The 23,593-nt window shown below is 46.7% G+C and overlaps 1 protein-coding gene across 1 annotated transcript in view; it reads right to left on the bottom strand.

Annotated features, from left to right (window-relative positions):
* SLC2A1 (solute carrier family 2 member 1) overlaps window positions 1–23,593 on the bottom strand; it is a 38,568-nt gene that overhangs the window by 2,830 nt on the left and 12,145 nt on the right. Inside the window, exons 2-9 of the mRNA XM_083753094.1 lie at window positions 14,735–14,827; window positions 8,454–8,614; window positions 7,090–7,330; window positions 4,969–5,131; window positions 4,397–4,584; window positions 3,512–3,616; window positions 2,090–2,191; window positions 677–884 (exon numbers count right to left, since the gene is read on the bottom strand). Coding sequence (XP_083609220.1) covers window positions 677–884; window positions 2,090–2,191; window positions 3,512–3,616; window positions 4,397–4,584; window positions 4,969–5,131; window positions 7,090–7,330; window positions 8,454–8,614; window positions 14,735–14,827 — 1,261 coding nt within the window. The remainder of the gene's footprint in view (window positions 1–676; window positions 885–2,089; window positions 2,192–3,511; window positions 3,617–4,396; window positions 4,585–4,968; window positions 5,132–7,089; window positions 7,331–8,453; window positions 8,615–14,734; window positions 14,828–23,593) is intronic.

Here is a 23,593-nt window from a genome sequence, read left to right as displayed (position 1 = left end):
TCCCAACTGTATACCCTGGCCCTGGCAATTTCCCTCCCTCCCTATCTTATTTCATAATTTATTTTATTTCACAAAATGGATACACCGCTTGATTGTAGAAAACCTCAAAGTGGTTAACAAAAAGAATAAAAAAAATTGGTAAAAACAATTAAAACCAGCAATTGTAAGAGTTAATTGACCAATGTTTCTCTTTCATACTTTTCTCATCATTTAAGGGTCCTGAGCATCCTGCTGTTTTGCCTGAAAGGTCTGCAAATTAAGTGTACTTTAAACAGCCATGGGTTTTCCCAAAGGATTCTGGGAGCTGCAGTTTATTAAGGGTGCTGAGTTTGAAGACCCCTATTTCTCTCAGAGAGCTACAATTCCCCAGGGTTGTTTAACCATCCATTCCTCGTCACAGGGAATTCTGGGAATTCCAGTTCCCTCACAGAGTTACAACCAACGTGACAAACTACAGCTCCCAGAATTCTTTGGGGGAAGCCATGACTAAAGTATTGTAGTGCTCTAAATGTGTGGTGTGGACATTGCCCTAGTTACGTTGCAGTGCAATACGAATCTAAGCTGACCATTAGGTCATTGTAAAGAAACACCCACCCCTTGACTCAAGGAACTGAAGACCGAATCTATGGGGAAGGCTGCCTTGCCCAGAGTGAATTTACTGGCCCAGTAAATCAACTTGCCTCAATGTACTGAAAGCTCATCCCCACAATGAAGTTTGACGTCCAGTTTGAGAGGCCAGCCACAGCGAAGGCCGCGGGCCGCGGGCCTTGGCTGAAGAGCTCCGCCACGATGAACCACGGAATGGGGCCTGGGCCGATCTCGAAAAACGCCACAAAGCCAAAGATGGCAATGATGCTGAGGTAGGACATCCAGGCCATTTGCTCCTAGCATCGAAAAACAAGACCAAGTAAGAGCCAAATACATGCATGGGCGTCTGTCCTCATTGCCCACAATAACATTTGACCCTCTATCCCATGAAACGAGTGAGCCTGTGAGTGAGAGAGCGGCCAACCTAAAGTCATACAGGGAGCATCACAGGGAAACCAAGCCCTAAATCAAATATTTCTGTATAAGCTCATCCTCAGTGAGCTGTTTCGTGCTGCCCTAAATATTTTTTATTAAAAAAGGATGTATTTTATAATTTACTTCTAAAAAACCTCAGAGCATTCTCCCAAGTGTGCAGACAGTACCTTCTGGCTTCCATTACTGCAATTAAAAATGTATTCATTACTTAAAATGGTGCTCCTCTGCTTTTCCAGTAGGCTCTTTCCCCACCCATTTCTAGAGCTAAGGCTGCTCCATCTGGTGTGCAGCTTTGCTACCTGGATGTAGTAGCAAACCGACTGCTCTGAAGGGCATGCTTACAGACCAGGGGTGGCCAATGCAGCACCTTCCAGATCTGGTCTGGCTTCCAACTCCCATCAGCCCCAACCAGCATAGCCAGTGGTCAGACATTATGGGAGTTGTAGTCCAGCAACTCCTGGAGGGCACCAGGTTGACTAGCCCTGTGGTAGATGAAGGAAAGCAAACTGAGACAGGGACCTAGCCTATTTTTCTTATTTATTTACTCCATAAAAATTATACACCGCTTGATTCTAAGGGGGGGGGGGGAGAACAACCTCAATGCAGTTTGCAAAAATAAAATAAAAAATAAAATCAATAAAAACAGAGACTTAAAACATGCAAAAAATAATTAAAACAAGCTAGAAACAGATGTGCACCTGTCTGGAAAGGCTTTCCTTTAATAAAGTGCATTTAGCAGGTGCTGTAAAGAGCACATTGAAGGTGCCTCCCTGCTGTCTATAGGAAGGGAGTTCCAATGAGCAGATGCTGCTACAATATAAGGTTGATTTCTTGCAAGTACAGAATGGCTATTATCTGGCAACTATAGCAGCACCAATGCCTCAGACTGAAGCGGCCGTGTGTGCATTTATGGGGGGGGGGGGGGAGAGAGAATCTTGCAGGTCAACTGGTCCCAAGTTGTTAAGGGCTGGGGCATTGGCCAGGATACTCTGCAGTTATTTCAACCCCAAGAGGTGGAGGTATATTCTCAGCTTATTTAATTGTCTTCTGACCAAATGCCACTCACCAGAAGCGCCAAAGCGATGGTCATGAGGACTGCGCACCCTGCCATTCCAGCCAGGCCCACGAGGTGCAGAGTCCGCCGTCCGGCCCTCTCCACCACGAACAGCTATTGAAAGGGAGATAAAGAAATGAGTTCCTCTTTGGCAGGATGAATAAACCAGCAGGGCTCTACCCAGAGCAGTCTGTCCTAAGAAATAACTTTTGTTAGAAGTTCCTGGGAAGTCCAAGGGACCCACTCACAGAGGAGCTGCTTGTTGTGTTTCTGCATGACTTAGAAGTTGTTTTAAAACATAGACCACTGGTCTATCTAGCTCTATATTGTCTATGCTGAGCGGCAGCAGCTCTCCAGCATGTCAGGCGAGGGGAGTTTATTCTAGCTCTACCTGGAAGTGCTGCTGGGGACTAAACAATTGCTGGGATAGCTCAACTGATAAGAGCACGAGACTCCCAATCTCTGGGTTGTGGTTTCGAGCCCCATGTTGGGCAAAAGACTCCTGCACTGCAGAGGTTGGACTAGATCCCTTTCAACTCTATGATTCTACAGTGGTACCTTTGGTTACATACTTAATTCGTTCTGGAGGTCCATTCTTAAACCTGAAGCATCACTTTAGCTAATGGGGTCTCCTGCTGCTGCGCCGCCACACAATTTCTCTTCTCATCCTGAAGCAAAGTTCTTAACCCGAGGTACTATTTCTGGGTTAGCGGAGTCTGTAACCTGAAGCGTCTGTAACCTGAGGTACCACTGTATCTGCATGCAAAGCAGGCAGATGCTCTGCCACTGAGCTACAGCCCTTGCATCCTCCTGCCGATCAGTCTCCACTGCCAGAGTCAGTCATTTGAGTCGCTCCTCCTGCAGCAAAATGGCAGAATGACTCCAGAAGAGACAGACCTAGAACAAGGACTCGTGCAGAAACACAGCAGGGCACATTCTTCCGACAGCATAGGACAGGCATGGGCAAACTCCGGCCCTCCAGATGTTTGGGGTTACAATTCTCATCATCCCTGACCACTGGTCCTGTTAGCTAGGGATGATGGGAACTGTAGTCCCCAACATCTGGAGGGCCGGAGTTTGCCTATGCCTGGCATAGGAGCACAAGAGCCACCCATTTCAATTTGGACAGCAGAGGTCCCATACAGAGAGGGACTTCCCCCAGTGTCTGCCTCCAGGAACCCTGCACAAATCTCATTATCTTTAAAAATATCAGAGGCCTGTATATGGGAGGGGTTAATGAATGCAACTAACATGGTTCTAGTCCGAGCAGCACTTAGTTGGATACAACCAACTGCAGATAGAGACTGCAAGATATGTGGGACACCATTGCCGCCCGTGAGCTCCAGTGTTAAAGTACCCCCTGGCATAAAGATGCCCCCTGCCACTATATTTGGAGCACCCCCCCTTTTGCCAGCAGCGAAGGAAGGCACTTACTGAGACCACCGTGAAGGCCGTGTTTACAACTCCTGACCCAATGGTAGCATAGACAGGCTGCTGCACCCCAGATTTTTCAAAGATGCTGGTTGAATAGTAGAACACCTAGGAAAAAGAAAGAAGAAATGTAAAGAGGTGACCTGCACAGGACCAGTGTCCAGAATCCAGCATCGCAGGGCACGGGAAGCTGCCTTCTACCAAGTTAGAACATCAGATTAGCTCAGCATTGCCTTAAATGACTGGCAGCAGTTCTCTGGAGTTTGAGGCGTCTCTCCCAGCCCTACCTGGTATGCCCCTGGGGACCTAAAACAAAGCAAGTGTTCTGCTACTGAGCTATGGCCTTTCCCTAAAAATAAAACAAGATTCTAGTCCTCACTGTAATGCATATAAAGGTAAAGGTAAAGGGACCCCTGACCATTAGGTCCAGTCGTGGCCGACTCTGGGGTTGCGGCACTCATCTCGCTTTATTGCCGAGGGAGCCAATAGCCAGCATGACTAAGCCACTTCTGGTGAACCAGAGCAGCACACAGAAACGCCGTTTACCTTCCCGCTGGAGCGGTACCTACTTATCTACTTGCACTTTGACATGCTTTCGAACTGCTAGGTTGGCAGGAGCAGGGACCGAGCAACGGGAGCTCACCCCTTCGCAGGGATTCAAACCGCCAACCTTCTGATCAGCAAGTCCTAGGCTCTGTGGTTTAACCCACAGCGCCACCCGTAATGCATATAGGATTGATTTAATCAGCAATTAGCCCTGGTATAGGAGGAAAGGGGCAAAGAGAGAAGATTCCTAGCCACGAATGGTGTTGCATCAGCAGACCACTCACAGAGCCTCTTCACCCTCGAACCAACCACCAGCTCCTCCGCTCCTCTGCAGCCACTTACCGCATTGATCCCAGAGAGTTGCTGGGAAAGCTGCAAGATCACGGCGATGAGGATGGGCTGGCGGTACATGGGCGAGCGGAAAAGCTCCGGGATGGTGACTTTCTTCTCCTGCATCATCTGCCGGCTCTCCTCCTTCATTTCCTGGAGATCACTGCTGACGTCGGTCGTCCCTCGGAGCTTCTTCAGAACTGAAGAGAAATGAGGGAGGAATCAGGTGAGATGCACTCATGACTTGCAGGTGAAATAAGGAAGGGGGGGGAGAAAGAATAAGAGAGGGCTCTTACACCTTTAATAGTTACACATAGTAAGCTACACATTGAATGTGCACGAGCCCTGTGTTTTCTTCTCTTTTCAATCGCACGATGTTTGCAGCAACTATTTTATTTACTTGTGACATTTCTAAACTACCCTTCATCACGAGGGATCCCAGGGCAGTGGATAAGACAGCACATGACCTCAGTCACATAGCACCACCCAGAAGCATGCTACCAATGTGCCACATGCCTGCATGGGCACTGAAGATGTGCAGGCCCCACTCTAAAGGCCTCTTTCGCAAGGAGGCGGCTGCTCACCACTCTTGGCTTTGTTCTCCTCGTTGCGGTTGATAAGGAGGAAGCGGGGACTCTCTGGGGCAAAGGGCAGCACGATGCATTGCGCCAAGGCAGGAACAAAGATGAACCCCAGCAAGAGCGGCCACAGGCTATCGCTCCCCATGATCAGATCCATGCCGAACACCTGTAGAGGATGACAGAATAATTATAATTTATACCCCACCCATCTGGTTGGGTTTTCCCAGCCACTCTGGGCGGCTTCCAGCAGAATATTAAAATACAATGATTCATCCAGTATTAAAAGCTTCCCTAAACAGGGCTGACTGACATAGTAGGAAAGAGGAGGCAGGTTTAATCTGGGAACTCTGAATCTTGGAGGGGTAACAGTGTTTGAGAGTTCTACATTTGCCTGGATCTCTCAGGGTGTTGTTATGGGGTAGCTGACACAAGCACTCTCTCTCTCTCACACACACAGTCTTTTGTACCAGGCCTGAGATCTCCTGTCCTGACTCCCCACTTAAGAAAAAATTCTTGCAAAAAATATTGGGTTCTAGCCAATGCTCCTCCTACACAGAGCAGACCATTAAAATTGAAAGACAGGTCCATTCATTTCAATGGGCTTACTCTGAACAAAGCTGAGCTGGGTACATCCCAAAATAGTTACAAATAAAACACACACTTGTATCCACCCGAATTCTACTCAGAGTAAGCCCCACTGAAATTAATGGACCTAATTTGACCGTGTCCATTTCACCGGGTCTGTCCTGGATTGGACTAGCACTAGGTACAACCCACAATATTTCATCTACACATGTAAACACGGTTTCATAACGTCATGCATCCATTTACAAGAAGTCAATCACAGCTTATCCACTGTGGTTATTTACTGGGGGTCTTTGGTTATTGTTCTTCTTTTAGCAGAATGTCAGATTATAGGAATGAAAGTAGGGAAGGCTGAACACCGTGTTACATTCCCATAATTAACAGACTCCATTCTTCAATCAACTTGTTCAGTGCACATCCTTCAATATCTCTTTCATAATATGCAAGTGCTATAGCCTATATGGGTGGTGGTGTTTTTTCAACACTGTAGGATGGTCAACTCCTTTATCTGACTTTTAATGTCTTGTGCTGACTAATCTGGCAGCAGTGATCACAGCCGTTGCCAAACTTTTGATATTTACTATGCCTTCTAGCTACTCCAATAAAGTACACACACACACACACACACACACACACACACACACTTTGCTTACGGAGCAACTCTCCCTCTGAAACTCAGCTTCAATTTGCATCTATGTGTTACAAATCAACATACGGAAGTTGTATGCTAAACTGTCCCATTTTTATTGCTTTCCCCTTTGCCATTTATACTTGGAACTGAAGCAGGCGGCCTCTGTCCATCGTAATTGCTTGGCCCAGTGAAAAGCGTCACCACACCCGTCCCTGGGAGATCTGTGTAGCTGGGACTCTGTTTTTTTGGAGAACAAAAACACTGATAGCGAAAGCACGCTCCTTCTCCAAACTGAAATCAGAGGTTTCACCCAGTGTTAGAAACTGAGATATGAAAACTAGGAGCTAAATGGCATCTTAAACCTAGGTTATGGGCACAGCAATGGAATGTCTAGGCACACAATTCTATAACAAGAATACAAAGCTGAAAATGAATGAACTGCAGCTAAAATATTATGTTCATTTTTCACATGGTCTAGTCTTTCCCCTGCCCACCCCCCTAATATTCATAAGAGAGTCTCTTCTCCAGTCTTCAGAAAGTAGCTGGAAGTGGAGAGACAGAAAAAGGTCCTCCTTTCCTTCCCCTCTGCAGTTTTAATCTGAAATCTTAGGCGCAGTACTGAACCCAGAGCTCGGAAACTGCTTGTGCTAATGAAATTCCGTCACAAAATGCGCCTAGAACAATGGGAGTTTCAAACATTGGTTTCACCTCATTCAGTCAAGTGGGCAGGTATGCATGCATTTAAGGGGAGCCCAGGAGGCAATGACTTTTTGCACAGGATAATTATCACCCTCAAAATGAACCAGTTTCCCATCATCCCAGAAAAAACATTTGTCCCCATCGACCCCTTTTGCAGGTGCACCGTTTCCCATCCCCCGGCAGAGGGAGCCACTGAGAGCCTGCCTCACCTGCGCTATGAGGATGCCCACGACGATGCCCAGCTGGTGAAGTGTCCCCAGAGCCCCCCGAAGGGACGTGGGCGACACCTCCCCCACGTACATGGGCACAAAGCCTGTGGTGAGGCCAGAATACACCCCAATGATGAAGCGACCGAGGACCAACATCTCAAAGGAGCTGGCTATCTTCGAGAAACCCATTAGTGCTGCAGCCAGGAAGGCAAGGCTGTTGGACATCAGCATTGAATTCCGCCTGCAGGAGGAAAAAAGTTGGGCTAAATGGGCGCATCCGCAGAAGTAGAGTGTCCAGCTCAAGGAAAGTGACAGTACTGCTCTATTCCACCTTGGCCCAGGGTGGATAAAAATCATTTAAAATAAAAAAATCAGATTTTTTTATTTAAATTGAATTTTTAAAATAAAACACTTTTGGAGGAAAAATCTTTCTAAAGATAGTTTTCTGTTTAAGTTACATTATAGTCCAAAGGCTATTCATCAGGAAATAAGGATTTGTCATGTGTGCTAAAACTCTTAGTTTAATTGTTTAACCACATCAGTTAACAAACATGGATACATATGCCATAATGTTATTGTTTTAGTTAAATAAATTGTTTAAATTTTTATTAAGGAAATAATTATTTTTCTCCTTCCAATGAAGTACAGCAGAAAAGTTGTCCAAATATAAACAGTTAATTTATTAAACCTCACAATAATGTCATAACTATCTGTCTATGCATTTCTAATAGTATAACCAAATCAGTAATTTTTTATGTAACTGTAAAAACCACTCTGAAATTTTATTATTCCAAAACCAAAACCTTCATCTGGTTGTCAATATTAAGGTTATACCAGCAAGAATGAGTCTTTCTGTAAAAAAAAAAAAAAAAAAAAAAAAATTCAAATCAAGTCTTACGGACTAGTGATTTAAATCAAATCCACCCTGCCGTGGCCAGACCCCACCTGGATCCCTGTGTCCAGTTCTGGGCAGCACAATTTAAGAAGGATATTGACAAGCTGGAAGGTGTGCAGAGGAAGGAGACGCAGATGATCAGGGTTCCGGAAACCAAGCCTTATGAGGAATGGTTGAAGGAGGTCCGGATTGGTGTTTGCTCCAGAAAAAGCATGAGAGGGTGTTGAAACAGCACAAATGAAACAAGCCAGGAACATAAGGAGCTGTCTAATACTGAGCCCCTGAAGTTCAGTATCTCCTGCACAGACAGGCAGTGGCTTCTCCAGAATTCTGGGCAAGACTCTTCCACAGCCCTACCTGGAAAAATGCCCTTGGGAGTTGAACCTGGGAACTTCTGCACAGAAAGCAGGTGCTCTAGCACCGAACTAGGGCCCTAAACCGCGGAAAGCCAAAAAAGCTCAGCGCTCACCGTCCAAAGCGGTTGACGAACAGCCCCACCGAGAAGGACCCAATCATCCCGCCCACCGAGAAGATGGACACTGAGAGGGACCAGAGCGTGGTGAGGGTGCCGCGGCTGATGTACTCCCCATAGCGGTTGTACCACGTGTAGTTGTAGAATTCCTCAATCACCTGCAGAGGAAGAGAGCAAGGAGAGACCCCGTGAATTGAACCATCCCTCAAGGCGGCCTCTTTTACCAGATTGGTAGCTGCCCTTCAGAGGTCCTGAAAAGGTTGAAACGCAAAACACCAAGCCACCTGGTAAAAACAAAACCTCTTCCCAATATTAGGGTACAGTGGTACCTCGAGTTAAGAACTTAATTCGTTCTGGAGGTCTGTTCTTAACCTGAAACTGTTTTTAACCTGAGGTACCACTTTAGCTAATGGGGCCTCCTGCTGCCGCCGCACGATTTCTGTTCTCATCCTGAAGCAAAGTTCTTAACCCGAGGTACTATTTCTGGGTTAGCGGAGTCTGTAACCTGAAGCGTCTGTAACCTGAGGTACCACTGTAAATCCATTGTGGGTTTTAGCGGGCAAAGAAATGTTATGGGGCTAGGAACTGAACCGAATTTCATGGTTTATTTGTTTAGCACATTTTGTATCCTTTAAGAAGAGCCACGAGGCTGGATCAGGCCAAAGGGGGCCCCATCCAGTCTAGCACCCTGTTCCCTGCAGTGATGCCTCAAAGGGAAGCCTGCAAGCAGGGTGTGAAGCCGATGACCCCTTTCCCACCATTTCTTATTAAGAATATAGACAGAGTCTGCCAGTGGCCATCTAGTCCAGCATCCTGTTCTCACAGTGGCCAACAGATGCCCATTATGGGAAACCCACAAGCAGGATCCGAACACAAGAGCCCTCTCCCCTCCAGTGTTTTCCAGCAATTAGTATTTGGAAGCACTGCTGCCTCGGATTGTGCAGCCAGATAATAGCCTCCATAATGGCTATTAATGGCTAGGAGACCCCAATAGCCCTCTCCTCTACGAATTTTTCCAATCCATCCCTGTTGGTGGCCATCACTGCCTTTTGCGGAAGGTAAATTCCATAGTTTATCTATGCACTGTCTGAAGAAGGACTTCCTTCCATCTGTCCTGATGATTAAATTATGATTTGTTGGACTTACTAGTCACTTTTTTAAAAATGAGATATAAACTCAAAGTGAATTGCAATATAATAACATACCCTAGCATCCAGTAATTCAGAGGCGATCAAACCTGGAGGCTTCATGATCTGCAGCCAGAGCCCATTTTACCTGCCAGTCTTGCAAGACCTGCTGCTCAGGACGCCTAATATTAGGGCAGGGTGCTGTTTAGAAGTTTTTGTTGGGGTCAAGATTTAATTTTGTAGATGCTTGATTTTTTTTGGCTCTTATTGGTATCAAAACTGCAATGGTTAGTCAGTCTCTGATTTTAGATGTTTTTAAAGTTTTTTTTACTGTATGGGTTTATGAACAATTGTTGTGATCAGCTCTTTTTCTCCTCAAAGACTAGCTTAAATAGCATGGGGAGCTTTAGTCCCAACACATCTGGTGGGCAAAATATCATTTTGGGGCTTCAAGGTGGTGATTACTCTCTCCACTAGATGGCAGCGAGGAGCAGCTTGGCAGGGCACCCAGCCAAACCAGGTGACCCTCACCTGGAAGGAAACAAGCGTCGTGCACAGGTGCTTTTCTGTCACCAGTTCATAAAAAAATAAAATCCTATGCCATACAGTGTAACTTCCTGGAGGTTTGGTTCTTTGCTGAGTCACCGTGGGATGCTGAGTCATCACAGGCATGCAGGAATGGACTGGGGCAAGGGGAGGGGGGGAAGGCGGGGAGAATTCAGCAATGGGGAAAGAGATCCGCCTTCTGTCCCTCAGAACTGCATTTAAATTCTTAGTTTCTTCACAAAATAGGGCAAATGCTGTTGTTGGAGGCCAACCTCTCCACCCTGGAGGAAATGTACTCTTTGCCATTTGCATTTCCAACAGGTGCTATTGTTTGTTTACAGTATTAGAAATATATATATTATTATTTAAACAGGATTCCAAGAATAACTCACGAGTCAGGACCCGGCAGCTCACATTGCATGTTCGGAATAAGCAATGGATTCCTTCTTTCCTCTCTCACCCAGGGAGACGGCAAACCCCAACTGTTTTTGGACAATTCTGCTGCATTTAATGGTGTTTTCTTTTAAGCTCATTTCTCCCCCATGGGAACCAAATTGGGGAGGGGGGGTTAAAGAAACCAAAGCTCTGTGCGAAGAGGAGGGAAAAGTCAGCAGCAGGCCTTTGGAAGTGGCAAGCGAACCACTGCTTCGCTCGTCCCCACTCAGGACCGTGCGCTAAATCAGCTCAAAACTACGGTGTTAAAACCAACCTGAAACCTTAACAAGTAGCAAACTCGCCTCACGTTTTCTTGAATCAGTGATGAGAGGCCTGCAGCCCTCCAGGTCCTGCTAGGCTACAACTCCCCTCATCCGTAGCCGCTGACCTTGTTGGCTGGGGCTGATGGGAGCTGGAGTCCATTCCCATCTGGACAGCCGCAGGTGAGCCCACACCATCACCACAGAGCAATACTGTGGGGGTGGAGAGTCTGTGGTCCTCCAGGTGGGGATGGACTCCAACTCCCATTAGCCCCATGCCAGTGTAGTCAAAGTCAGGGATGGCGTGCGCTGGAGTCCAGTAACATCTGCACCCCCCGCCCCCATCCTGTTTGATGTGTCTTTAAAAGAAAACTTCGTCAAATGTGAGGCACCTAAAAGGCAAACACACGTCTTATTCCAGATGCTTTTATGAATCCGTTCCCTCAGATGCAATGCCCCCCGCCATTATTCATCGGATAAAGCTTACGGCGTAATCCGTTTTAGTCTTGTGGCACCAAAAAGATGCTTGACTGGTTCTCCTGCAACAGCCTTAGCACAGCTGCTTTTCTGGGAACCATTAAATAAGGCTCTGGGCGGGTCTACAAAGGGCTCGATGAAGAGATAAGACAGAATTGAGAGACTCTCCTCCTCAATCGTAATAAGGGCTGTTCAGTCGAGTTCAGCATTGTCTGCACCAATTATCCAGGGTTTTAGACAGGATCCTTTCCTACCTGGTGAAGCAGATAGGAATTGAACCTGGGACGGCCTGAATGCAAAGCAGATGCTCTACCATTAAGTCACAAAAGCCCTGACGATAATAATATGATAATAATCTATTATTTGTACCTCGCCCATCTGGCTGGGTTTCCTCAGCCACTCTGGGCAGCTCCCAACAGAATATGAAAAAACACGATAAAACATCAAACATTAAAAACTTCCCTAAACAGATGTCTTCTAAAAGTCAGATAGTTGTTTATTTCCCTGACATCTGACGGGAGGGCATCTGACATCTGATCTGATGCAGAAGGATTCTATAGCACAGCATTTTACAATGAACAGAGTTTTGTTTAAATTTAAATGGTATATAAGCGGCTCAAATAAACAATTTGTTTACTTGACAAAATTCAAGTAAATAAAAGAATCCAGCAAAACAAAACAACCTCTTATAGAATCAGAGTTGGAAAGGACCACAAGGATCATCTAGTCCAACCTCCTGCAATGCAGAAAGCTTTGTGGTTGACAACCATATAAAACATTAAAGCACTGGTTACTAAAAAGAAATAAATACAACATTCTACATTATCTAGACAGGCTTTCCTGAACACAGAAGTCTTTTAAGGAGGTACTGAAAAAGAGTACAGCAAAGGCACCAGCTTGATGTCAATCGGCAGGGAGTTCCAAAGTGTGGGTGCTGCACCCCAGAAGATCAATTTCTTACAAGGATGGAACTGGGTATTATACAGCACCTTTAACAGTGCCAGTTCCATGGATTGGAGCAGTCAAGTGGGCAGGTAAACTGGCCCCAAGCTGTTAACTCAGAAAGCTGTTCCTCAGTTGTTGCAGTGAAAGAAGTGATTACTTAATTAGCGACGGGGCAATCTCTCTTCAATGCAGTTTGGTTTAATATCTTAAGTAGCAAGTGCACAGATTAAAGCACATCTAAAAGAGGCAGCAGGGAGGGTATTAAAGGAATCTCAGAATAAGCAAGGGAATATCATTTATGCCAGTGGTTTGCAACTATCATTGGCTGGCAATTCAAATAAACATGTGTCTAACCTCAGCAGCTCTGGCTATGTGCTTAGTACAACAATTATGACTTGGGGTGGGGAGTTTTTGGCCTTGGATTCTATTATTCTGGAATAATCAGGGTGAGGAAGGTCAGTTTTCTTAGTTTGCCGAAGGAGCAGCCCCCTCCATCACATCAAACTGTGGTGCATCTAAATCCTGCAACCTGCATCCCGTGAGGAACAGCCCAGGAAACCCAGAGGCAGAGCACAAAGGAAAAAACTCCTTCCTGTTGCTGGTCCCTCAAGCACCTGGAAATCAGAGGTATACTGTCTCTGGCCAAGGAAGTTCTCTTTAGCTACCCAGGCTGCTAGCCATGCCACACTACTACTCTTGTGGCTGTGGGTCCATACACTCAAAGGCTGCAAGTTCTATCCCAGCTGCGGACCACCCGCTTTGCATGTCAAGCTCCCTGGTTCAGTCCAAGTGGGGCGGGGAATGCCCCCCAACCGGAAACCCTGGAAAACTGCTGCCAGTCAGTGCAGGTAATACCAAGCTAGATGGACCAGTAGTGTCTGACTCAGTATATGAAGCCGCTTCTTATGTTCCTATTATTGGAATATATGCATCATGTATATGCAACAGCATGCATCGTTTTCTAAATCTCTACTGTGCCTCTGGCTAATCAAACTGACAGCCCTTTCTTGCAAGGAGGGCTCCAACTCCCCAGTCGTTTTCCTTGCCTTCTCCAAAGCTTTCCCAGCTCCACGTTATCTTGAGATGGAGCTGATCCAGACCACGGTCTGAAAATCATCCTGGGCATGCTTAAATCCCACTCTGGAATCCGTCTCAGGGGCATTGGGTGAGTATTAGCCGAGAAGGGTTGAGAATGACGCAGCCGCACCCCCCCTCCTGCCGCCCGAGTCCTTTTAAACAAAACACTCAGCACAAGAGGGACTGTTAATTCTCCTGGGAACCAGCTTAACAAATCCCATTAGAGTTGGCAGTAAGCTGGCTAACCGGATGTGCTATTTTTGGGGGGTGGGCAAGGGGGGGGCAGAGGGAGGGAGCCTGAATTTCCCACCTTGCACAGCATTTTCTGGATTTCAAAAGACAATTTTCCTTTATAACCAGTCATTTGGCTTCTATCTGTGGCCTTTATCTGTGGTGGGATACTTTTAATGTATTTTTTCTATTGGTTTTAATGTATCTGTGAAGTGTTTTGCTTTTGCCTTGTGCAAGGAAAAGCAACTAACTGATAATAATTTTTGCAGTTTTGCAAAGCAAGGGCTTATGAGCACCCCTCATACACCCCGCTTTGCAATAGGAAACTCTATGAAACTAATTCATAGCCCGTTCACGCACAAGCTGGGAAAAAACAACTTTTTAAATGCTTGGTTGCTTGGACACAGCCCTGACTCACCACAGGCAACCGTGCAAGCAGGTATGGACAAGCCTTGGATATATACAGCATGTGCTGGACCCACACAGAAGGGCAGGAAGACACCTGTGTGGATAATGTATCCACAAGGAACCTCTGCACAACCAGTCGAATCAGGCTACATGCAGCCCACACATTTACAAGGGCTATTAAGTCCAGATATAACCTCCATAGACAGAGAAATTATACCTGTGGTTGCTGGGGTGCAACACCAGGGAAAGGCTGCTGAGGGCTTTTCCCAGAGGCCACTATGGAAAGCAAGGATGCTGGCCTGGTCCAGAAAAATAAGCTGCTGCTTTATACTGAATCAGGCCGTTTGTCCACGTAGCTCAGTACTGTCGGCACTGACCACCAGCAGCAATCCAGGGTTTCAGAGAGGGAACAATCCCAGCCCTACCTGAAGATGTTGTTGGGGATTGAATCTAAGACCACATGCATGCAGGGCAGAAGCTATACTACTGGGCTACAGCCCTTCCCCTTCTTACACCCTTGGGGAAATTGTTTAGGCTGGAGCACTACGTATCTGTATACTATGAACCCCTGAAAGAGCAGCTGCATTCTCCTAAGGGGGTCGACTGAACATGCCTCGGATGTCCTCCCCACCCTGCTAGCACATCTTTCCCTACCATGAACAAGTTGCCTCCTACAAGACCAGCACAGAGGCCACGTGGGTTTGCCCATCAGATGGTTTGCCCATCAGAGAAACTGCAAGCCATTCATTCATTCCTTCCTTTCAGCTCTCACCTTCTGTGGGGCATTGATGACTCCAGTGTTGTAGCCAAACTGCAGAGATCCTAGGACTGCTCCGCCAACAGCCAGCATCAACCGAGCCGTCATCTGCTTGGGGCGGGGGGAGGAGAGAGAAGAGAGAAAACAAGGCAGATTTTTAATCAGCGGTCAAAACGACAACTTCCAACACTTGTTCCCCGGGTACCTTCAGACAGCCCCTTGAACAAGGGTTCCCTTAAACCACACCTGTGAAGTCGAGCGTTTGAATCATTCTGCAAGCTGTGGGCAGGGAGTCTGCTTCACTGTTAAATGGCCCTTAATCTCAGAAAGTTCTTCCTAAGGTTTTGTCGCAATCTCCTTCCTTGTCATTTGAATCCATTGGTTTGAGTCCTCCCCTCTGGAGCAGCAGGAAATAAGCTAGCTCCATCTTCCATGGGACAGACCTTCACATATTTGTTGAAGGTGGCTATCATATTGTCTCTCATTTTTCCCTGGGCTCGTGTGTTCCATAAGATGGAAAGCAAAGATATGATTTAAAATTAATAATAATGATGATGAAGAAAAACGGTCCTCTCAGGATATCAGCTCTGAGATGGGATAGGAAGAAAACAGGCCGCTATTGTTATTCCTCCCTAACGAAAGAGGGCAAAACCGGGCATGGAATCTCTCCAGCAGCTCTTTGGCAAAGCCCCTTCCCCACCTCCTTTCTGGCTAAGCCGAAAGCGACAATTAGGGGCTTGTTTCAAGCTGGAGGTTAACAGGGGCCACCAAGTTTGGACACCAGCCTGATTGTAGGGGTGGGGGTGGAGAAGGGGTTCTCCCTCAGCCGCAACAGGAAAGCAAAACAGGGGCCCTGATTTTCGCATGCTGAACTAAGCAGCTTTGGATGCCCAAAGCCCCTTTTCTGTTCCCACCCACGTCACAGTGGCTCTTTGTTTTGGGAGAGTGGGATCCAGGATCTGGCCTTGGCTAATCCCAGATGGTCTCTCTCTCAATTTGGGGTGGGAGGAATTTGAGGAGCCATGTGAACCTGCTTTTAGGACAATCTGGCTATACCCTTAAGCTTTACTGCCATGAGGTAATGTTCTCTCTCACTCTCTCTCTCTTTCGCACACACAGACACGAATGCCACATTCACTCCATACACTCAAAGCACGGCAATACCACTTTAAAAAGCCATGCTCTGTTTGCTGAGCTACAGCCCTTCCCAAGATTCCAGATTATCAAATTTTGCAGGTTTACCTTAAAGGCTCACCACAGCATCCCCAGATATGTGCGTTACTGCTTTTTGAAAATTTATTTTGCAAAGACAAAAGAGTGTTCACCTGCATGCTAACTGCAAAGTTCTACGAACCAGGGATGGGCAAAACTACAACTCCCATCAGCTCCTGTCCTAGCACAGCCAATGCTTAGGGACAAAGACAGACGTGGTCCAGCAACAACTGAGCGTCACAAGGTACTCTGTGCTACATCACATGTTTTATGCCCTTGGAAGTGATAAAAATGCCGCAGCAGAAACTGGCCTGGCGCACCTGGAACCAAGCAACTGCAGTCTGCTGGGCTAGCATCCAGCTCCTGTTAGTGTGGGTTGCATAGCTGTCAACCTTCCCTTTTTTTGCGGGAAATTCCCTTATTCCAGCGCCATTTCCCGCTGCTATCCCGGATTGTTAGATATCCTGTAGACTGTCTCCGGGACAGGTGAGGTTGCTGATTCCTTATTTTCAAATCTGAAAGTTGACAGCTGTGATGGGTTGGGTGGCCACATCTCTGGGGCTTCAGGCTGCCCCTCGTGAGCAGAGTGCACCTAGCAAAACAAGGGGAGACCCAGCACAGCAAACTCCCAGTCTTTTCTGCCACAGCTGCCCTTGTTACATTCGCTGTTTTATTCTGGGTTCATCTGATGTTTTGACGTGCTGCAAACCGCTTTTGAGATTCTTTCTTCAAAACATAAAGCGGCGTAGAAACGAATAAGAATAAGGAATAATATTGGAAAAGTTATAAAGAAAAGCTTTGAAAAAAAGAAAGAAGAAAAGAATGGTGAGAACCTTGAGGAGGAGTCACTAATAAGATTCCAAGGAATCCCAGAACAGTCTGGAAAACCTCTGGCTGCTGCGGGGGAGAAACTGAGCATCCGTAACAGTCCGTGATGCTCTGGGCAAGATCATAGGATTCTAGAGTTGGAAGGGACCCTAATGGTCATCCAGTCCAGCCCCCGCAATGCAGGAATCACAGCGAAAGAATCCAAGACAGCAGCAGAACACGTGTTTGTGCCATCTTCCAATGCCCTCGTTTCCCATTTCTCCTCCCTCCACATATTTTTCTCAAATCAGCTTTGGAGGCTCGGGAGTGGGGAACCATAATAAATTTAGGGGGGGGTGTTGGGGGGAGAGAGAATGTTCCATTGCGCAAGGGCAAATCCGAAATGGGAAACTTAAGAACTGCTTTGGACATAAGCCCATGTCCGCAAATTAACCCAAACCCGAAGGCTCAGCAAAACCCCAAGGGACGAGCCCCGCAGTGAAGGAGGTTGTCAGAAGGAGCGGGGGACTTAGCTGATGTTCCCATTTCCTGGACCAGCCTTCCATCAAAGCAGGTAGGAAAAGCCTCCTGCTAACTAGCCTCCTCTAATCTCAAAGGCGCCCACACAGCTGTCAGGCCCTGGCAGAAGTTCATAGAAAATCCAGCACAAGAGAGCCACAGACATTGTCCAACATGCTTCCATTCAAACTTGAAAGGGAAAAAAGGGAAAGGGCAGGAATTTATTATTATTATTATTATTTTAAAAACCCTAAACACAACCAAGCTGCACACCATTCATGAGGTGTCTGCCAAAATAAGATAACTTGGCATAGCCTAGTAACTAAAGGAGAGAGAGGTATATAGAAGCATGTTGCTGTGTTTCCGTTTCCCCTTTCTTCCACGGAGCTCAAGGCGGTATACAGTACAGTGGTACCTCGGGTTAAGTACTTAATTTGTTCCGGAGGTCAGTTCTTAACCTGAAACTGTTCTTAACCTGAAGCACCACTTTAGCTAATGGGGCCTCCTGCTGCCGCCGCGCTGCCGGAGCACGATCTGAGGTATATAACCTGAGGTAATATTTCTGAGTTAGCAGAGTCTGTAACCTGAAGCGTATGTAAACCAAGGTACCAGTGTACATGATTTTCCCCTCCACCCTCAATTTTATATCTAACAACAACCTTGTGAGGTAGGTTAAGTGGAACATGGGTGACTGGCCCAAGGTCAGCTAGGGAGCTCCATGGCCAAGTGGAGATTTGAACCCTGCTCTCCCAGGTCCTGGTCTGACACTCATAACAACTATACCACACGGGCTCGAGAAATCAAGATGGGACCCCTGGTTCGAATCTAGCCTCTGCCAGGAGCCCACACTTCAGTCCCTCCCGGCTTCACTATGAGGGCTCATAATTCTGACTTTTAAGACAGGCGTGGGGAACCCTCCAGATGATGCTGAACCACAACTCCCATCCTGCCAGGTGACTGGCCATGCTTGCTGGGGCTGATAGGAGCTGTAGTCAGGCAACACATGGAGGGCCTGCAGTTGCTCCATGCCTGGTTTAAGAGAAAGGCACACAAAGCACTTCAAAAGCCACAATGTCTGACTGCCCTTTCCCAAGCAGTATTTGGTTGCTCTGCAGAAACAGTATGTGGAGACAATGAGGACTTGCTCCTTGAGGTTCAAGAGAGTTTTGAAAAGTTGTTGCCCCCACTTTTTTTAAACCCCCCCCCACAGTAGCCGCACTTCTGCAGAGACCAATCCTTTGGTTCCCTGCTCAACCCATCCTCTTGCACTTAGCATAGTGTTGGGATCCCAAGGGTTATCTAGTCTGACCCCCTGGTTCACAGCGATGACAGCGACTCCTAACCCAATGCTCTTTCTTTCCAGAGTCTACTTTTATGAAACAAAAAAATTCATTCTGGTTAAACAGAACACTTTTAACTGCAAAAGAGGCATGCGTCATACAAACCAACCAACCCAACCCATGTTAGCACAACAAGTTATTACAGCTCAGCAGCCAAGGCTGAAATCTGACTTACACTTACTTGGGAGTAAACTCCTTCTGCATCAAAGGGGTTGGGATTGGGAAGCCTGTGCTCCCCCCCCCCCCCACCAATCCAGTAGAAATAAACATCTCATCCAACACAACCCTATGCCTGCTTAATCAGAAACAATTCCCCCTGTGTTGAGTGGGGATTAAGGTAAAGTTAAAGGGACCCCTAACCATTAGGTCCAGTCGTGACCAACTCTGGGGTTGTGGCGCTCATCTCGCTTTACTGGCCAAGGGAGCTGACGTACAGCTTCCGAGGTCATGTGGCCAGCATGACTAAGCTGCTTCTGGCGAACCAGAGCAGCGCACGGAAACGCTGTTTACCTTCCCACCGGAGCAGTACCTATTTATCTACTTGCACTTTGACATGCTTTCGAACTACTAGGTTGGCAGGAGCAGGGACTGAGCAACGGGAGCTCACCCCGTCGCAGGGATTCAAACCGCCGACCTTCTGATCGGCAAGTCCTAGGCTCTGTGGTTTAACCCACAGCGCAGGTGAAGTGTGTGCCTAGGACTGCAGCCTTGATTTTAGACAGAGGAAGACCTACAGCTGACGCAGTGGGGAAGCAAAATAGAGACACCAGAACAAGGAATACAGTTATGTTGGAAACAGGTGGGGCGAAGGAACTCTTCACTATTCCCCTCCTAATAATAAAAAACTCAATTTATCCAAAGTAAAATTTGTTGGAGGGCGGGAATCACCAGCTAGTTGTCCTTGTTTTGGGGGGTGGTTCTCAGGCTGCTCCAAAGTTGAAGTGGTTTGGGTGTGGGGTTGATGGGGAACCACAGAATTGTAGTGTTAGAAGGGAACCAACAGGTCCTTTAGTCTAACCCCCTGCAATGCAGGAATCACAGCAGAAAAACCAGAACCAAAAAAAAGTAAAATGGAATATTTTGGAGTTCTTCTCTCACCAGATGAGAATCCTAAGCAGGAAATCACCATTTCGAGGCTCCGTGAGGATATCTGCGGAAATTGTGCCCAGCCTGCCTAGCCACAATAAAACAGAAGAATCAGAGCAGTTTGAAACCCAATTTGGGGGTGGGGGGTGGGGGAGAAGGAACCCCAAATAAATCATCAACCAATCTGGTTCTGATGCCATTTTAAGGCCAAACTGCTTGTCAAAGTTAAACACGAGTGGAGGGGCGGATCAGGATATTGCAGCTGCCTCCTATTTGCATTGGAAAGTTTCCTTCTCAGTGCAAACAGCAACTGCGTAAATCGTGATGTCTGCTGGGAACTGGAGAGGGAGCGAAAAAGGGAGGTTCCCCCTTTCCATACCTGCTCCAGCCTTGATCCCGGTTCTCTCTCCAAACCCACGACTGGTATTTGTCATTAAAAGCAAAAAGCAACAACGCATACCTACTGCCACTTGCATTAATCTAGTAGGAGAGCGTCCTGTCCCCCCCCCCCCCCCCCGCTGCCTGCACACAAACTCATCACTGACCGTTCGGACGCTTTTTGATTACTGCCTGAACAAACTCCAGGAAGTCCACAGGGAGGTCAATTTCTTTGATGACACAACCTGTGTGCATTTGCGTTGCAACATACAGAGAGGGACAGGCAGGGACGTTGCTCTAACTACTTTAAAGTTAAGTCAGAGACATGAGCATCAAGGCTCATAGAATGGTAGAGTTTGAAGGGACCTTGAGCCTCATCTAGTCCAGCCCCTTGTAATGAGAGAATCTCAACTACAGCATCTATGACCGACGAGAGGGTCTTAAATTATTGTAGGTGACTTTTTTGTGATGATTTTATTGTTTGGAGGGTTGGTTTGTTTTTTGTAAAACACTTGGGAAGTCGGTTTGTTTTTTATACAATCAAGCGGTGTATAGATTTTATGAAACGAAATTAATTTTGCGAACTAAATAATCAAACCGCTCCCCTCAATTGCTTCCCTGGAATGCAAGATCCATCTTTCAACTCGATGAACTTACATTAGCCATGTTCTTTGAATGCAATGGGTCTACTCAGAGCAGCGTCTGGTGAGATTCAGCCCCTGAAATTGGGGCAGGATTCTGTCTGCCTCTGGATCTGCTTGTTTCGTATTTTGCTATTGTTGTGGTTGTTACAGTATTTTAGATGCGCTTTTATTTTTTTATTTTAAATTACATTTTGTTCTTTTGTTGGATACCCTGGGATCTATTTGAATGAAGGGTGGTTCAGAAAAGTGAAATAGATAGATAGATAGAGATAGATAGATAGATAGATGATAGATAGATAAATAGGTAGGTAGGTAGGTAGGTAGGTAGCAGGGTCTGTCCTGCCAGTGAGCGTCAGATGAGGGTGCCTGTTGGGTCTCTGCCCTGCTTCCCTGCTCTGGTGTTGTTTCCTTCCAATAAGCCTTTGCTGGAGGAACAGAAGAGGAGCGAGAAAGGTGTTGCAACTGGGCAGCAACAGACTTTGTCCCCACCCCAAGTTCCACAGCAGATCAATCAACCACTCACTCCAGATACAGAAGCATCCTAGAAACAAACCCAGGGGAGGCTGCCCATGGCAGCTCTGAATGAGTCCCTGTTCTCAGCACCTGGGTCTGAAGAGGAGCCACACACCTGAATTTTCAGAAGTGAGCCATCTGAAGATGTGCAATTTAAACATGCAGGCTGAAGAAAAATGTTGCTGCATGCTTGCTTTTCTTAGCTTAAAAAAAACACATCTAGCTGAAAGGTCCCATTTCAAGATTTTGCACAGATGTGCATGTGGGGAACTGGTTCACAGATCAAAAACAAAGCGAAACCTCACAACCCAACCTTTGTGCACTCCTTTCCCCCCCCCCCCATCCCCTGCTCCCTGACTGATGAGCATCCTAGGTCATGCTTCATCATCCACCCTTCAGACACCACCATCGCCCGACTCACTTCCTATGACTAAGCATTCTCAACGGACAAAACTAAAGTGCCCCAACTGGTTTATAAAAATGATCACTTGTGTGACATTTTCTATTTGCAAAGGAGCTCAGGTGCCTTAAGAAACACCCACCAAAGTGTGCTACAAATTCCTACCATCACTATTTAAAGACACTTGGGACAGTCAAAGTTTGGACTGTGAAAGCAGAGAACTAATTAGCTACTTGCTAACGACAGCAAGATGGACTGTCAGACATACATGGATAAAGCCACAGTGGAAATTTGGAATGACGAAGTCTAGGTTTCCGACCATGTCAGAAAAACCAATGCAAATAATGATACTACTACTACTACTACTACTACTACTACTAATAATAATAATAATAATTTTATTATTTGTACCTTGCCCATCTGACTGGGTTGCCCCAGCCACTCTGGGAGGCTTTCAGCATATATAAAAACACAATAAAACATTACATTAAAAAGCTTCCCTATGCAAAAAGTTTGATTACTGAGAGGTACCTTTTATCCAGCCTGATTTCACTTTATTTAGTATATAATGAGGGAGAAAAGCCCCCAAATACCCCAGCAAAATATTGAATTTTATGAAACTCTTAACAGCAAAAAAAAAAAAAAAAGAAGTTCCACATTAGAGATCAGTGTCCTGGATCTTGGGAACTCTATGCTGCACACGATGGAACATGTGGCAGAGAAACAGAACAATCAGACATAAGAATGTAAGTGGAGCCTTGCTGGATCAGGCCCACTAAATGAAGAAGCGGTTGGTAGATCAGAACTTAAACCAGGTTTACTGTAGGAAGTATGAATGGGGATACAGTGGTACCGCGGGTTAAGTACTTAATTCATTCCGGAGGTCCGTTCTTAACCTGAAACTGTTCTTAACCTGAAGCACCACTTTAGCTAATGGGGCCTCCTGCTGCCGCTGCACAATTTCTGTTCTCATCCTGAAGCAAAGTTCTTAACCCGAGGTTCTATTTCTGGGCTAGCGGAGTCTGTAACCTGAAGCCTATGTAACCCGAGGTACCACTGTATTTGAGCTATGAGATAGGGATGCAGAACATGTGGCCACCCAGATGTGTCTGGACAACTCGCAACAACCTTGACTGCTGGCCATGCTATAGCTGGAGCTGTTGGGAGACCCACAGCATCCGGGGGGGCCATCAGTTGCCCGCCTCCCAAATACGGCATCCCCGCTCTGGGCCAAAAGGTGGGTGTAGATGATCTCACCAACCCTGAGTGATTCAGAGGGGGATCCGAACAAACGACAAGGTGAACAATCCCCTGCAACTTATCCGGAGGAAACAGCACGGCGGCCAACATTGTGGCGGGCTTACAGCTTTGAGATTAGTTTGCGGAGCAACAAAAGCTGCCGGCCGCTATAAATCCCCACCGAGGTGTAGCGTGGGACCGGGGAGGCCAACAACCCGTCTGCTTCTGGTTGTGTAACGGCTATTTACCACAATCACATGCTGGAGCTTTCGCAAAAGACATAATAAGGCCCGGCTAGCCCCTCCTGACAAAGCTTATGACAAAGGATTAGGCCACATGGAGAAAGCAGCACATAGTCCAACTATGGAACCCCCCCCCCCCCGAGAGGGCTTCCGAATACCAGTTCCTGGAAAACACACCAAGTGAGGTGTGCTTTGGTGCTCAGTCCTGCTTGCCAGTTTCCCATGGGGGGTGTGTGTCTTGTCCGCCACTGTGAGAACAGGATATGTTGGACTGGGTGGGCCACTGGCTTGATCCAGCAAGCTGTTCTACATATCCATCATGACCAATAAGCCAGAGGCAGACCCCTCCTCCTCTTCCACCCTGATTTATTTCATCTCATTTACGAATGGCTTCCCAATGTGTTTTAGCATCCTTCTGTGAATCTGTCCAACCCCCTTTTTGAAAGCCAGCATCCGCGTCACTCAGGGCAGCCCATTCTATCCCATTCACTTAG

This window comes from Podarcis gaigeae (genome assembly GCF_964106915.1).
Source record: "Podarcis gaigeae genome assembly, chromosome: 8".
In the NCBI taxonomy this organism is placed as follows: domain Eukaryota; kingdom Metazoa; phylum Chordata; class Lepidosauria; order Squamata; family Lacertidae; genus Podarcis; species Podarcis gaigeae.
This window is presented reverse-complemented; position numbering and strand designations above follow the sequence as displayed.